Genomic DNA, 16,189 nt, shown 5'->3' on the forward strand with positions numbered 1-16,189 from the left:
AAATGACATTTTCATTTCATAAATGTCATAAACGGCAGCTTTCTGTCCCAGTCTGAGAGCTTGTGCTGGGGGACGCAGGCAGCTCACACCCATGTTGCTATGTAGCAGAGAGTTGGAACCCACTCATGCAACCACTCATTTTTCTCACACGAAATAGCTGGCAGCTTCAAACTGCAAGCTTTAGGTCTGCAGCACTGCTTCTGACCAGGAGGCCACCAGAGCCCATATGGAGCAGGACTGAAGCCTTCCAGTAAACTCCAGCAGGTGACTAAGCCTTCAGCCTGCAGTTCCTGCTGTAATCTGTTATCTGACACCTGAAAGACTTCATGCCACAACCACTCAGCCTGGCCACACCCAAATTCTTGACCAACAGAAAGGGAGGTAATAAATATGCTTTTGTTTTCAACCATTACATTTTAGAAATAACAGTAATAAATTACTGTTAGACAGTAATAAATAAATAACAGAGGAAGGGGAAGATGGAAGATTTTCTTTTATATCTGTTATTTAAAATGGTGCCCCAGGGAGTTCTGGTGGCCTAGTGGCAAGAAGCTGCACTGTAATCCCAGAGGTACATGGCTCAAATCCACCCAGTGCACTGCTGGAAAAGGAGGGGCAATCTACTCCTGTATCAGTCAGATCTGATTTAACGGGACACAAAAACAATAATAAAATAAAAAATTTTTTTAAAAAGGTGCCCTGCCCATGAAATCAGGATAAAAATGTGTTGCTGGGCGCTACCAAGTCTAACACAACTCACAGCAACCCTATGAACAACAGACCAGAGCTCTGCACTAGCCTGCATATCCTCAAGGTCCCCACCATGGTCAAGTGCACTGCCACGGTCACCGTGTGAATCCACCTTGAGAGTGTCCATCTCTTTCACTGGACCCCCACCTTTCCCAAATGTTATCTTTCCCCAAGAACTGGCCCGTCCTGACAAAGTCCATGAGATGACCTCCACCATCCTTGCTGCACTTTCCCCAAGACAGATTTGTTTGTTCTCCTCGCAGACCGTGGGGTATTCAGCCCTCTCATCCAAGACATGTGCAGAACTTAAATCAGGGTACTGGCTAACTGCCCTTCAGCAAGAAAAAAAATGGGTGTAAGATCAACCTCCTTTTACTTCCCCCCTATATTCTATCATGCTGAGAAAAGTGGTAGGTTAGAGAAAAGAAGAAAAGAAAATCCTCAAGACGATAGATGGATGTGGCGACTGTAGCAACGGGCTCAAGCGTGTCTCGGATTGTGGGGACAGTGTAGGATGGGGCAAGGGTTAGATCTGTTGTTCACAGAATTGCTGAGAGTCACAGAGGGAGCTCTGCTGGCCTAGTGGACAGAAAGTGAGCTACCAAACCAAAGGTGGGTGATTTTAATCTGTGGCCCTCAGGCCTGCTTTTAATTGGTTTTGGTCAAACATTCTTCTAAGTGGTATAGCCCTGGTCTGTTCACTTGCCATACAGAGAGTTAACTCATGGTTGCTGTGAAGCTGAACACTGTCACACTGTGTCAAATGTGAGAATAGTCACCCATGGTGGACAGTGTTTGGTGGAGCTCCCCGATTAAAACAAGCTTGGAAGCACAAGTGGCATCCACTTCCGAAGTAGCTTGCCTCTGGAAACTCAAATGAACTTGGAGAAATGATGACAGTTATACGAGCATTGAGGTCTTTCGTCCATAGGGTCGCTGTGAGTCGTCTACGGCACTTAACCACATACTTCTATACTTAGGAAAGTAATCTGGAACATGCAATTTACTGAGTAAGCTCAAAGCCAGAATCAAGCATGGAGGCTGAGTGCGGGGGAGGACGGGGGCATAATCATAGGGCCGCACAATTTGAAACGTGGAGGGAGGGGCAGGATAAGGAGATGGGAAAGAATCAGTGTGAAAAGCAATGTATATGAATTTTCTAAGTCAACCACTATAAATGTATAAGTTTATATAATAAACATTAAACAAATCCATAAAAAAGAACCAAGCTGGCCTGACTCCTCATATCCCACAGAAGACAGCACAGAGAAGAAACTGAGGGGGATGAGGAAAGGGGAATGAACTGAATTGCCTGGAATTCGTCAGTGGTTTGTGCCCTGGCACCAGCGAGTCTTTAACGGGGACAGGGTGCCCCTCTCAGACCCGAAGAACAACCATTCAGTGTTGTTAGGCTGAGATCCGAGACTGTAGAAAGCCACCCTTCTGCTCCCTGCACCACCCTGATGGGGAGGGATTCTGTACAAAGTGCCGGGAATGGTACTCAGAACTCAGGACAAGCCTCTGAAGTAGGTGCAATTACTTATTCCCATTTTATACATATTGAGGAAGTGGAAGCCTAGAGAGGTTAATTAACTTGCCCAAGGACAGACAGCTCCCCAGGAGAGGGCTGGGATATCACCACACTGATGGGAGGAGGCTAAGAGCCCCTGTTCCAAGTTGGTAGCTTAGTTCACTCATTGCATTTGGGAAGATAACCTCTAACCCGGTTCAAGTCAGAATTCAATGTCACTAATGAGAGTAGAGCTTATAAAAGTTTCAATTCAATAAAATTGAAGGTTTCATATACACCAGAAACCAACCAGATCACCACTCATACCCACTGTTTAAAGGGTTCTCTGGGATAGCATATATTTTACCAACATGGGTTCTGAAGTCATCCTAAAGGGTTCTATGATCCTTTCCCAAGAAAGCAAAAAGGCAGAGAAAATAATATGGGCACACAGAGTTAACTGCTACATATGGCAGAGACTAATCAAAATTCTGCCCTCAAACTTCTGGCGAACGTTCATTTCAAAAGCAAGCACACGTCCCCCCCTTTCCTTTTGCATATTGTCCTTTTATGTGGATGTAAAAAAATGTGAAGCTAAAGTAATGACTTAATAGGTTAAGACTTCTTCAACTGATATGACAAAAATATCTCATCCTGCCTGCTGAAACAGGCATGCAGCGAACATCTTCAAAACATTCCAGACTGCTGCAAAAATGCAGGGGGGCGGGGGATGGGGGAGGGGGTCCAAGGCAGAAAGATGTAGCCTGATAAAGACGACCGCATATTTTACTCATTAGCAACAAGTTGGAGGCCACCAGTTCCCGCCTGTTTAGCCACAGAATTTGTCTTTGTACCAGCGAAGTCAATATCCTGTAACAAAAGACAGAGGTGATACCAGGGCCTTAGAGGGAGGGAAAAATGTCTTCATAGTTTGATTTTTCCAGCTCAGCGTCCCAGAGGATCATGGCCTCGTCAGAACGCACAGAATAATGAACAGCGTGCCCCTTATGAGAATAGCCTCTGTCCCCAAACCTGACCGACTCGTTCCCAGTTTTCTCTCTACATCTCGTCTTCAAGTCTACTCAGACCTCAGCCAAAGCCCCTCTGTGGAAGCCTCAGGGGATGGACCTGGCAGCCCAAGTTTGAGATGGAATGGAAGGTGTTAACGGCCTCATTTCCTGCCAAGAAGACTATCTTTTGCATTTCAGGCTCAGGGGTCCACACTGTCCTTTTGAAAAATAAAAACTTATTTGGGCATTTGGCCTATATTTTCACTTTTGAGACTGTACTTGGCAGCCAGATGGGTGAATTCCATTGACCTGAGCTCACTTTTGAAGTTATTTTCTTCACGTTTTCTTGATATGTTTGCCATAGTCAGGACTCATACTCAGCTGCAGACAGGTGGAAACCCACAGGATTTATCATCAGCTACAGATGGAGAAGTGAAGCGGTATTGAAATACCATCTAGAAACTGCACTGTCTCAAATGCCACAGGAAAGCACACATTCCAGGGCCAAGGAGCCCTGCCCCCTTTTCCCCTACAATCAAGAATCCAGCCCCTCTGCCGTCTTCACATTGGGCCTGTGAGCAGAGCATGCTCTGGAGGGGAGACAGAGAGGGCAGGAGGGGGAGCAGAGAGCAGCCTCCCCTGCTGTGCAAAGCCCACCAAGGACCCGCTTTCAACAGAAAAGCACCAGTGTTATCATTCGCAGGGAGCCAAGACCAAGAGAATCGGCCTTGCCTCCCAACATTCCAGACTTTATTAACATCAGTCACATCACTGCAAACAAAGGCCACCGCTGTCAGCCTGCACAGGTGGATGGAGGCACCTCCCAAAGCCCAAATGACAGACGGCCCCCTCCCCCGGCACCCACAAATGTTCACAATCTCGGACTTCAACAGGAAAACCGCCACCCTGAGCCTTAATACAGACATTCTTACTCATAGAATGAATCAAATTTCCTGCTCACTCTGGGCAAGAAAGGGGGAGGGGCAATCACCCTGCGGCCAGATTTGGGGTTCTGAGCAATGGTAAAAAGTGACGAGAGGGAAACATGCTAGGCAAGACCCGCTGAGAAGGAATCAGCCTAGAAAAACCTAGTAATGGGACTGCTACCGAGTCAGAAGGGGGCTCTCTCTGGAGGCTGTGTGACAGCTGCCCACGTGTTGCACTGTCAATCTGAAGGTACGTGGTTCAAATCCACCAGCTGCTCTGCAGGAGAAAGATGGGCCGTCTCCTCCTGTGTGATTTACCACCTCCTGCTGGAGGCACAGAACAACCAGGTCAGAAGGCAATGTGTGATGACAGAAGGGGAAAAAGCACAATACTGTCTCCAGAAATGCCAAAGACAGGAAGGGGGGAAGAACGTGATTTAAAAAATACACATTCATATCTTGGTGAAGCACACTCTGTAAACATTCACTAAAAAAAATCTGTAAAAGAGAAAAGAATGAGAAGCTATGACTCTGTACAACAGAATTTGATCAAAAGTATCTGAATTTTCAGATTGTCAACAATTTCAGAAGGCAAACACCAAAAGCGTGCTGTCTCTTCATCGCCCCCCTCCCCAACAGTTGAAATTCTTTTCGTCCCAGTTTTCTTCTCACATGGTATTATAAACTTTAGAGGTTGTCATATATGCTGTAACCAGTATGCTGGCAATGTGAAATGAACTCTTTTATCATGATACCGGCACAGCTGGGAAATACACTTCAACTCAAAGATTCCCAAAGAACTGTGCAGGTGAAGAGGCTAAATGCCCGGCAAAGTCCATGGTACAAACTCACCAGCTGCTTCCGGGAGCTGCGGCCGTCTGCTTCCACATCAGAGCCCTGGAAACCTGAACAGGGCAGCTTGCTTTTACCCTCGGGGTTGTCATGATTTGGGATCAGTATTAATAACTAAATATTTGAAATGAAGGTCTTCCCTTTTCCACGCCACTGAAAAGCTTTGTTATAAATGGCTTAGAACTGACAGGACAAGTGGATCTCAGATGTTAGTGTGTGGACTCACCACCTAGAGAGTCTGATAAAACACAGACTGCCACACCCCACCTCTACAGACTCTTACATGGCAGGCAGGCCACGGAAGTCCACGTTTTACCAGCTCCAGGGCGATGCAGAGGTGACTAGTCCAAGCTTCTGCATCAGCCAGGGTCTAGGCTAAGGCATGAGCCCGGGGAAAACCCGCTGGATGGAGACAAGAACCCATCTGCTCACTCAAGCCCCAGGTCTACTGGTTTTTAGAATGGATGCGGGCAGAGGAGGGGAATGGGGAACGGGAGAGAGGGAAGCAGCGGGGTGCAAAAGAAAGAGATGACACTAGGAACACGGGGTAGTTTATTATTTGAGGAGCCCCCTGAGATTATCTGAAGAAAGAACCAACAATCCCCAATAAATCAAGTTCTACTCATTGACAAGATTTTGAAAGTTGAGAACACACTAACTTCGCCATTCATTTTACCAAAAGGAAAAGAGATCTAGTGAGAAGAGATGAGGTATCCCATACTACATCAACCAAAATGGAGAGTATAAAACGCAGTGTTTATAACTGCCAAGTAACGTGGAATCCAACCCTGATAAAGACAGCAGGGCCTGCTGGACAGAATGTGCTTCAACAGGAAATAAAGGGGGGGAGAGGTAGATTGTGACATAGTAGCTTTGATGTATTCTTGTTTTCTCATCCAGGTTTCCAGTACGTGCACGTGCGCGCGCGCACACACTCTCTCTCTCTCTCTCTACACACACACACACACGTTTATTAATTACTTACTTAGCTCTTCACATGGTATTAGATAACGGAAACATAAAGTCTGGTTTTTAATTTTATTTTTTTACATTTTCCAATTGGAGTCACACAGGCCTTCCTAAAATAATACCAGCAAATAAATGTACTCTCCCTTCTGAGGGCGAGATGAGAAAGGGGCTCCAACTCTGGCTAAAAGGTCCAGACAGAACTGGACCCCGACTCACCTTATCACACGGATACCTTATTACCATCGTATTCTTTGGTTGTGGCTAAGAAGAAAATGGAAGGCACTATACACTTCCTCTTTACAAAGTGAAGGCATTTTTTTGGTCCACGTGGCGTAAAGCAGTCTGACAATCTGAAATGGGTTGTGAGCACAGAACGGGGGCAAGGCCTTGCTCCTGCATGATGCTCTGTGCAGAAAGGCAGGGGTTTGCATTCCCATCCCTGAACCACGGCTGCAAGCTTAGTGCCTAGGAAATGAACAATGGGAAAGAAAGATACAGGAGAGGGGGCGACGCTTGAAATATTCCCCCTACATATCATCATTATGTTTTGGGGAACACAGGTAAGATTAAGAATAAGAAAGCTAGGAAGTCTTCAACACAGAAGAACTGGAAAAGCGAGCCAAGAGATAAGAGCGAGGTATATAATATGAGGTCAAAAGCAAGGCAGCTGTTGGGGAAATCTGAAGGCTAAGAGGAGATGAGCATGTGTTGGTTTAAGTCAGCTAGGTGTTTGAACACCACAGAGGAAGGAGTTGTGTGTTTGGATCTGATTAAGTGCCAGGCACAATACAGAATGGAATGGAGAGGGGAACTGGGTAACAGCACAGCTTAAAATATGAGCTGGTTCTTCATGGAGATCTCTCTGGGACTGACCTGGGCAAAGGGAATCTTAACTTGGGCTAATCAGGCCTACATGAGAACAAAGATGGGTTCCAACATAGAGGACAATCACAAATCCAAGTTAGAGAGTCTTCTCTCTTCCAGAGGGTTAACGTTGATGAGGCATCATTTTATGGTAACTACAGAACCAGAAAGGCCCTCAAGGTTACACGGTTACTACAGTGTGTCTGCATACAACTTACACAGGCAGCCCTCCAGCAATGAAGGGTTTACCTTACAAAATGTATAGTGAGTTTAAGCAGAAGCTACTTCTGGGTCACATGGGGTGTTTGAGAGGCCATCAAAAAGCAGGAAATGTTACCTTAAGGGAGAGGAGAGAGATACTTACTTTGGGGAGGGAATATCTTAGATAAGAGGTAATCCTAAAAACAAAACAAACCAAAAAAAAACCAACCAACCAATCAAAAAAAAAACAAACAACCCAGCAAAAACAAACTACAAGTGCTGAGGATAAACAGTACCCACTTTTTCATTTATCCACATGTGTGCAGTCTGAAGACCAAGTCATATGCAAAAATCAGCATTCTACAAAAAATAGACGTGACCACACCAGACCATACAATGGAGGATAACGACATTGTTAAGTGACCATTGCAGGACACCATTATATTCTCAGTGTCAAAGCACTGAGAATCAGCTCAGACAAGTTGACATAGAACTTAAGCATCACATCCAGCATTATTTTCACCTTGTGTTCAATGTTTATTACGTCCACCCAGATATAAACCATTAATATGCAAGACAGCTGGACAGGCTGTCATAAAGGTGAAATGTCAGATAATGAAGTACTTGCTAAGTGAGGAGTAGGTATAATGAGAATTACCACCATGCATTTTCATGGTAAAGAGTCAACAGGCAACCTACTGCGTGAAGTATTTTATCACTGGGAGGGAGCAATTTGGTGTTTGGTCCTTGCTTCCTGGGAGATAACAATATGAATGCCTCGAAAAAGGGAAGTTCTTTTGCCATCCAGGTCTAAAGGCTCTGTGGGAGGACATGAGTGAGATGCTGACCGAGTCAGAAGAAGCACCTCAGGGATTGAGGCAAGTGGGATCCAATCGCGTATATGCAGGGAAGAAGCCCCAATCACGACTAAGCAAAGAAGCCCAGAAAGACTCTGAATCTACAACTTCATGGCATCCTAAAAAGGTAGTGGGAGATCATTGCGACGGTGTCATGGGGACTAAGCTTGCAGATGGCGGCTCCCTAGGTGGCGGTCGGAAGGGCGGTGTCTCTTCCTTAGAAGAGTTCACCTAGTCCTGTGTGGTTCATAACAAAGAGAGAAAATGTCATGCAGGTGACTGAATACAGGTAACTCAAAAGTAAGAAAGTGGAGACTTGCTTAATCCTCACATTTTAGGGTCTGGGATTATGTACATTTTTATAGTATCATAGTATTTTAAGCATCAATGTATTACACAGTATTAACTATCTGAGACACAAAGATACAGAGATTCCAACAATATTAAAAACGAATAATGAACACGTGACAAAGCTTGATTCTAAGTGAATCTGGCAGGAAAGCCCCAGCTGTTATCTGCCTGTGCGATACCTTTAGCTCCACAGTGTGGAAAAGAAAATGGGAATCTTATATTTTCTAAGAGTACTGCAGGGCTTTGCCCCACCGAGGCCGGCTGAAGAAATGGCTTCTTCAGCGGAAGAGTGTATCCTTGAACAATTTGCCCCAGGAAAAGGAAATGGTATAATGGCAGCAAGTGGACCAACAGAAGGCCTGCTCTAGAAAACAAAGTAATTAGTAATACAGGACGCATTCCACAAATATTTACTGAGGACTCACTATATATGGCAGGCTTAGTGCAAGATGGATGGGAGAATGGGGAATAAAATGAAGTTCTTGCCTCACACTGTGTGCAGTTCAGTGATCCGAGACCAGAGCAAATATCCCAAATTTCAGAGTAGTCACACTTGAGCCTGAGTGACCATACTGTACACCACAAAAGCAAAGCAGGCAAGAAAATCTCAACGTAGCAGATCTGGGCATCTATATTATTTTTCTCTCCAAAAGTTCCATCTGTGTAGCACTGAGAAAATCAGGACTCAAGTGAACAATCACTTTCTCTTCATCCTTTAATATATTTAAGTTGTCTGATTTTGCATGTGTTTGGCTTTATCACAGGATCAGAAGCAAATTAAGCATGTTCCTATTTTTTTAAGAAAATTAGGTCTTTTTCAAATGGTTAAAAGAGAATTATTCAAGAAGATTTCTGCCAAAGTTAGGAAATTCCAGAATGAGAGTGCAGGACCTCTCTAGAAATGTGGACGCTGAACTGAAACAGAATGCAGGAAAATCCCAAGTCAAAACTCACAGGGAAGCACATATCCCATTCTTGTGCAAACTACACACAGGAAAACAGGTCAACCAGAACGTGAACTAAGTCAAGTTTAACATTAATCGGCTGGCACTGTAAATGAAGAATTGTTTAAGAGACTCTTTTCCTGGGGACAGAAGTTAAGGGCATTAAATTTAAACAAGAAATACACTTTACAAAACTAGAATGTGCACATTTATGGGAAGGCAAAGAAAGAAGTCTTTTGGGCTCATTGAGCCAACGATCACCTTGTGACGCAGACAGGACTGAAACGTCATGAGGAACAGAGCTAGGCTCCCGGAATGAGAGGTACTTTACTGTTCTCCTACTTTACTTGATCGTGTTTCTCTTTTTGCTTTGACAGCCAGGAAGCAAGCCAAATCTACGACGTACATCAAGAGACTCTCCAGAAGCTCTACAGAATCTTTAACGTACAACCTTAGTCATGATTCATCTTCTACAGCCTCCGTTTTCTCCTAAACTTAGTGTTATCCAGTATGTTAAGAAACCATCACTTATCAGAGTAATCCATCAATTCTTCAAGGTTAAACCAGGTGGAAAGCGGCAGCACTTAGTGTGATTTTTCAGGGGACAAAGAAAATGAGAAAACAAAGTCGCAGACCAAGTATGAAATAAAGCTGAGATAAAAACGTTCGTCTTCCGCTTTCAACACAAAATGCACATGCCCATGGCGCAGTGATTTCTATTACTCAACACATCTACATACTTTACACACAACGGTAAAACATTTAAGGTGCTCAGTATATAAATCCTCTCTCCATGAGGGAAAACGTCAGATTGTAAGGAATCACATGTCTACACAAGCAAATACCTTATCATAAATATAAAACATTTCCTCTCACAGCTAAGAGAGTATTAAGATGCAGAGATCCTTATATATTGAGACATATGCAAGATGGGACCAGAGAGCTCTGGTGGCTTCGTGGTAAGGAGTTGGACCGCCAACACAAAGGCACCTATTTTCAATCCACCAGCTGCTTTGAGGGGGAGAAAAATAAAATGGCTAATCTCCTCCCATGCGATTAATTTTCTCTGAAAACCTGTTGGAGGGCGAGCGGTAGGTCAGTTCTGACTCAGTGGCTCACAGTCACAACACGAAGCAAATGTATAAGGAGGATGCTTGTGCTGTATTATTAATCCTTAATTGCATTAATTCTTCATGTTAGTTTTAACTCTCTTGCTTGGGGGAGTAGTTAGTTCATCATGTGCTGCACTGTTAACCACAAGGCTGGTGGTTCGAATCCAAGCTCCTAAGGAGAATGACGGGCAGTCCTTGTCCATAAAGTTCTACAGTTCAGTAACTTGATACAGGGTTTCTAAGAGTCAGAACTCACTTAACAGCAGTGAATTTGGTCTGGGGGATTCTACTATCACTAACGGTACTCTGGTGGTATATACGCTGTCCATAAAGTGTTGAGCTGTTAACAAAAGGTCAGTGGTTCAAATCCACCAGCATCTCCATGAAAAAAGAGGGGCAGTCTTCTCCCACAAAGAGGTACAGCCTTGAAACCCCAGCAGAGGGTTGCTAAGCGTCAGCACAGACTCAAGGGCAGTGAGTTTTTATCATCATTTTGCCTATTGAATCTTACTGATATCTATCTTATCTGCTTCTACTTGTGTATCTATCTCATCTGTTTTAAGTTCTTTTTGGTGCAAGGCAGATGACTCAATCAAGCAGTCAAAAATAGTTCAAACCTAATAAACTCTTATAAGCCTGCAATACACTCTTCATGCCTTTTCTTTGGACTAAAGTTTTCCTCAGGAAAACTTACTGCTCTGTTTGTGTGTGTCCTCATAAACCTAAGGTAAAATGGTAAGATTGCTAGTAAACTAATTCTAATTGTACTAAAAACTAATTTTATATGGCAAGCATTGCCCTCTGTCTTAAGAACCATGTTAGAATGGAAATCTAAGTTCTTTATAAACTTACAATAAAATCTCAATTAAAAAAAAGAATCCTTTTAAAGCTCCAGACCCTTTGATGGCTTTTACCCGATTCTTTCTCATGTAATTATGATAATAACAACTCCATGACGAATGCATAACTAAGTAAAATATAGAAAAGAGAAAAGCATCAAGAAACTGTAATTTAACCATGCAGGGAAATCACTTTTCCTGTCTTGTTTTACATTTCTTTACTTCGTGCTACAGTTCACCCATGTCAACATCTGGTTTTAACCAATTTCCCTCTGTCCTGACAGAAATGCACCTTCCAGAGACAATCAGACACACATAACCACACTGACAGGGTCCCTCAGCAAATCTTTCTTACAGCACCAACTGTGTCAACGAGTCCAGGATGGTATCATGTATTTCCGATACCAAAAGGTTGATAGATAACAAGCCTCACTCCACTTCAATTTTCCCTCCCCTGGTCAGTTCACAGCCCAGCTGCCTATGCAGCTCTGGTCTTATTCCGAGCCGCCTGAGGCTGGGTCAGTGGAGATGAGTTACATGCTCAGGGGTCCACGGGTCTCTCCTCACGTCAGATCAGAAACCACAATGTAAATCCACTGTCAGCGACATGATTGCTTCCACTTTAAGTCTATCAGTTCTCCCTGCTCTTCCAGGTCCAATAATCTGTTTGGAGGAATCTCAGCGCTCACAGGAGATAGATGCAACTGAAGAAATCAAACCCACTGCTTTTAAGATGGTTTCAACTCACAGCAACGGACAAGGCAGAACTTCCCCACCAGGCTCCCAAGACTGTAGCCTCTCTGGAGGCAGAATGGTCACCTTTCTTCCACTGAGTGTAACTGGTACGTTTGAAGGAGCAGCTTTTTGGTTGCCAGAGGGGTTTAACCCTATACCATCAAGGTTCCTCACATGCCAGAAAGAATTACACTTACTATAACCAAAATGAATACAAATGAGAGGGACAGAGTGGCAAGTACTGGAAGAGATCAAAGAACGATGCATCCATGTCTAAGAGGGACTCTTTACCCTGTCCTATTAAGCCCCAGAAACCTCCACCTTCCAAAGCGCTTACCAGATTCCTCACAAGGCTCATGTTTGAGCAACTGAGTCAAGCTCAACCTCAACCACCAGGTGGCCTCTCCTGGGCTCTTCAACATCTCCAACTCTTCTGTTTCAGCTCAGATGTGGGTTCAGCTGAACCAAGACAGAATGAAAAATGGCTTTCTGAAAGGTGACCCCCACATACTGTAAAAACCTCAGCCTTTTCCATTCTCACGTATGCAGAGCCCTGATTCTACCTGGATGGGGTCTAAGAAGGAAGCATTAATTTAGTGAGTGTCATAATCAACTCTTCTCCTGACTTTCACAGTTGTTCATATGTTGGATTCCCAGGTCACCAGAGACTCACTTAACAGATCAAAACACTACCTTTTCTGGCTTCCATGAAGTCTGCCTCTTACTCCTATGGTGTCAAAAGAGGTCATCTCTAAGTCTCAGCCTAAAATATAGTTTAAGTCACTTATCCTTTCCTCCCCAAATCAATGGAGCTACAGTTATAGATTGAATCTAAAAGAAAATACATTGTTTCACTACAGGACAGAAGTAATCAGACGGGGATTTATGAGATATAAGGATTTGGAGACTAAAACTGGCCCCTAAAAAAAAAAAAAAAAACAAAACTGGCCCCTAAACCTCTTGAATATATGGTCTCTTCCACAGCTGTCTATTTAAGAGAGAAACAACAGAAGTTGGCTCACGGAAGAACACATTCATGTATTTGTTAGTAAGATGAAAGTAAGCTGAGTGGGACAAACACAGGTAAATTTTTTCTAAGTGTTGTCATAAAGTATTAAGAACAAAATGATAGATGAGGCAGTGTTTTCCTCTGCTAAGAAAGAGAACAGAGAGGGGTCTATGCAATCATTCTGAGCAGAAAAGCTTGCTGGAGGGGGGCCCTGTCTTGGCTGTTCCCTCTATATGGCGAGTGTCTCGGGAATTATTACCTTGCAGGTCTGAGTCATTCGACTTGGGGCTGCTTCTTACTCGCCGCTCTGTTTTCTTAACTCCTGGCCCACCACCGCTGCCGCCTCCCCCGCCTCCGCCACTGTGACCTCCTCCACTGTGGCCTCCTCCACTGTGGCCTCCACCACTGTGGCCCTTGCCGTAGCCATTGTACACTGTGGTGCAGCTGCTTTTGTAGATGGAAGGGGGGCTATTGAGACGGTTCTGACGGTCAATCTGGCGGTCTTTCAGTTTTTTGTGCGGCGGTTTGCTGTACTGGTCTTCCCGGGTAATGTAGCTTGACATCCCATAGAGTGGTATAATTTCTAAAATGGATGATTACGACAAATGCAAACTCAGTCTATAGTTTCAATAATAAATTATTAAATGGTCAAATGACCTGTACTCTGGAGGGAGACGTTTACAATGGTATTAAACACAATATAAAATGTATGTTTAGAAGTGCTATATACATACTTAAGTCTATATATTAAAAATCCCTATTCATTTACAATCAATTAGGGAATAATCAATCTTGAAAAATCATACTGAATGTTCTGGAATGTTCCAGCAATTACTCGTAATGCTGAAGGAGGCAAAGTTAAATAGGAGCGATCATTCTAGTTAAATGTATGACTAGATTTGACTTTGCCTGTCAAAAAGGTTTGAGTTCATACACAAAAAAGGTTAGAACAAATAAAATAGCCCATTTATATGTGCATAGCATTTAAAATTGAGAGACTTAAAAGAATACTTCTAATGGAAGGTTGGTGGTAATGAAATTCGAGCAATAATTTGTGGTATTCAGAAACCACTCACTAAAATAGGATGAGCTGTTCCTATTAAAAATAATCAGTGAGGTAGGGCACATGGCCAAGCAGAGGTTGCAGGGTGAGATACACCAATTCTACAACCTCGTGCCAAAAGCAGGAAGCTGTGGTGTCAGGCTTCTGTTGTGGGGTCATCCTGAGAAAAAAACATCCCACACTAGGGGAGTGTTACCCAGCTGACAAGGCATAGTTTTAACTGGTTTACCAGAAACCAGATTCTGAAAAACCATCCTATGATTCTAGAGTTGGAGGCAGTGACTATCATTTTTTTTTTTAAGTTTAAATCAGTTTCAATTTATTCCCAAGGGCCAATAAAGATGGAAATTATACAGAAGCTAGGTCTTTTCATCTTTAAAAAGAAAAAAAGAGTCCTCATACACAGGGACCATATAGGTCAACATCCAAATTTTAATACTTCAGAGAGTTAAAAAAAGATTAATAATTTTTCTGGGCCAAGAGACCCACATCAGGGCAGTCCTAGGAAAGCTTGAGCAGTCAACATCATTTAGTAAACAATGCTTCAAGGCTGCTCAGTAAAGACAGACTTCCCACCTTCTTCCCAATCACACTGCTTAAGGAAGATCTGGGAAAGAAATTAATTTGCTCCAGAACATGCAAAAAAACCCAGTTCTAGTCTCAGAAAATATGTCCAAATAAACTGTCAAAATATACACAAATAATAAAGTCTTTAAATATTATAATGTACAATATTTGAGATTGAAAATATTCATGACAGGTACTAAAATACTAATATTTTAAAACATGTTGAAGACTTAAAAATTTTACATTTTACAAAATTAATGTTTAAATTGCTTTAGGTATACACATTTAGACTTTAGGGAGAAAATAGAGAAAGGGTTTTATTTCGAAACAAAATGGGATTTTTGGCCACACGTCTCCCCTTAATTTGAAATCAATGCAGGTACTTTAATTTATTGTGCACTTATTTGTTCATGATTTTAATGAAATTAGATTAAAATGCACTATGAAATGAAGATTGGGGGGGTGAGAAGCTAGTTTCATGGCCTCTCTTCCGACTAGCAGTGATCTCACTGGATGAGTTAGGGCTTTCCAAGGGGATGCCAAGACTGTAAATCTTTACAGACATCAACTGTCATAGCTGTCTCCCAACACCAGGGTTCGTCATTTCAACTATGGCTGACCTAAACAACTGCTGGCATACCTAAAAACTGCAAAGAATACTATTCAGAAAACCGTGGCCATCTGGAACACTATTAATAAGCTATTAAAATAGGGCTAGTCAGAAACTCCTTAACGAAAGAGATAAGCGAGTCACTCAAATCCTTCCCAATGGCATCGTAACTCAGATCCAGAAAACTCAAGCAAATGCTCACAGAGTTAATGTTACGTATTGTGCCACAGCGAAGAATCCTTGTTAAAAATACCACTGACGCTCTCCTGGCACACACACTCTGCCAAGTTGTTTAGGAGTGCTTTATTACGGGACAAAAGATAACGGCTGTAGGTTATTGAGGTCTCCAAGAAATCCTAAGTGTTAATTTCATATTTTGCTATTATCATCTTAATATGATAATGCCAGATTATTTTTTAAATCATGCTCAATTTCTTTCTGATTACTCAGGAGAAAAACACAAGCAGTCAAGTTCTCTCCCTAACTTGCTCAAGATTATTTCACTTGAAATTGTCACCTCAAGGATGTTTCTTTTGTTAATGAGAGAGGAGGAGGAGATATCTGCAATGTGGGAAAGTGCCTGTGTAAGTGACGAGAGTCACAGAGTAACTCCTGAAACATTCTTTCACGTAACAGGTATTTCTAATCTATCTGAACAAATGTCCCAATCTAGAGCAGAAAAATGCTTCCTATCAGTCTCTGAAGACAATCACTTTTCTGAACATAAAAGGTGAAAAGTTTTACTTTTTACCTTCATTTGTCTAGTTTCTTAATATCCATTTTGATAAGAGATAGGCTTTAGTCTTAAACAACTGTAAAAGACATACTGGGGCTAGATCTGAGGATCTCTTCCTCTCAAGAAAGTATCTGCTTAGCAATCAGGAAGAAGTAGCTGCACTAAAAGTTAGTGCTAAATTGTAGGCAGGTCTCAGGAAGAATCCACCCCTAGCAGAAAGGGATTCTGATTTTTGCCAAGATTGCAACATGGAACTTGTACATATCCCAAACGTGACTGAGATC

General features: G+C 42.8%; 1 protein-coding gene across 2 annotated transcripts in view; it reads right to left on the reverse strand.

Moving 5' to 3' along the window:
- The window catches only part of FNDC3B (fibronectin type III domain containing 3B), a 406,030-nt gene that overhangs the window by 128,717 nt on the left and 261,124 nt on the right, over window positions 1–16,189 (reverse strand). Inside the window, exons 7-8 of one of the 2 annotated variants that reach the window (XM_006890351.1) lie at window positions 13,327–13,512; window positions 13,189–13,281 (exon numbers count right to left, since the gene is read on the reverse strand). In XM_006890351.1, the coding sequence (XP_006890413.1) occupies window positions 13,189–13,281; window positions 13,327–13,512 (279 nt within the window). Of the gene's footprint in view, window positions 1–13,188; window positions 13,513–16,189 lie in introns of both variants that reach the window. The other variant, XM_006890350.1, reaches the window with a different exon arrangement.

The sequence above is a fragment of the Elephantulus edwardii genome, unplaced genomic scaffold (genome assembly GCF_000299155.1).
Source record: "Elephantulus edwardii isolate Elephantulus edwardi_28Jun2011 unplaced genomic scaffold, EleEdw1.0 scaffold00088, whole genome shotgun sequence".
NCBI lineage: Eukaryota > Metazoa > Chordata > Mammalia > Macroscelidea > Macroscelididae > Elephantulus > Elephantulus edwardii.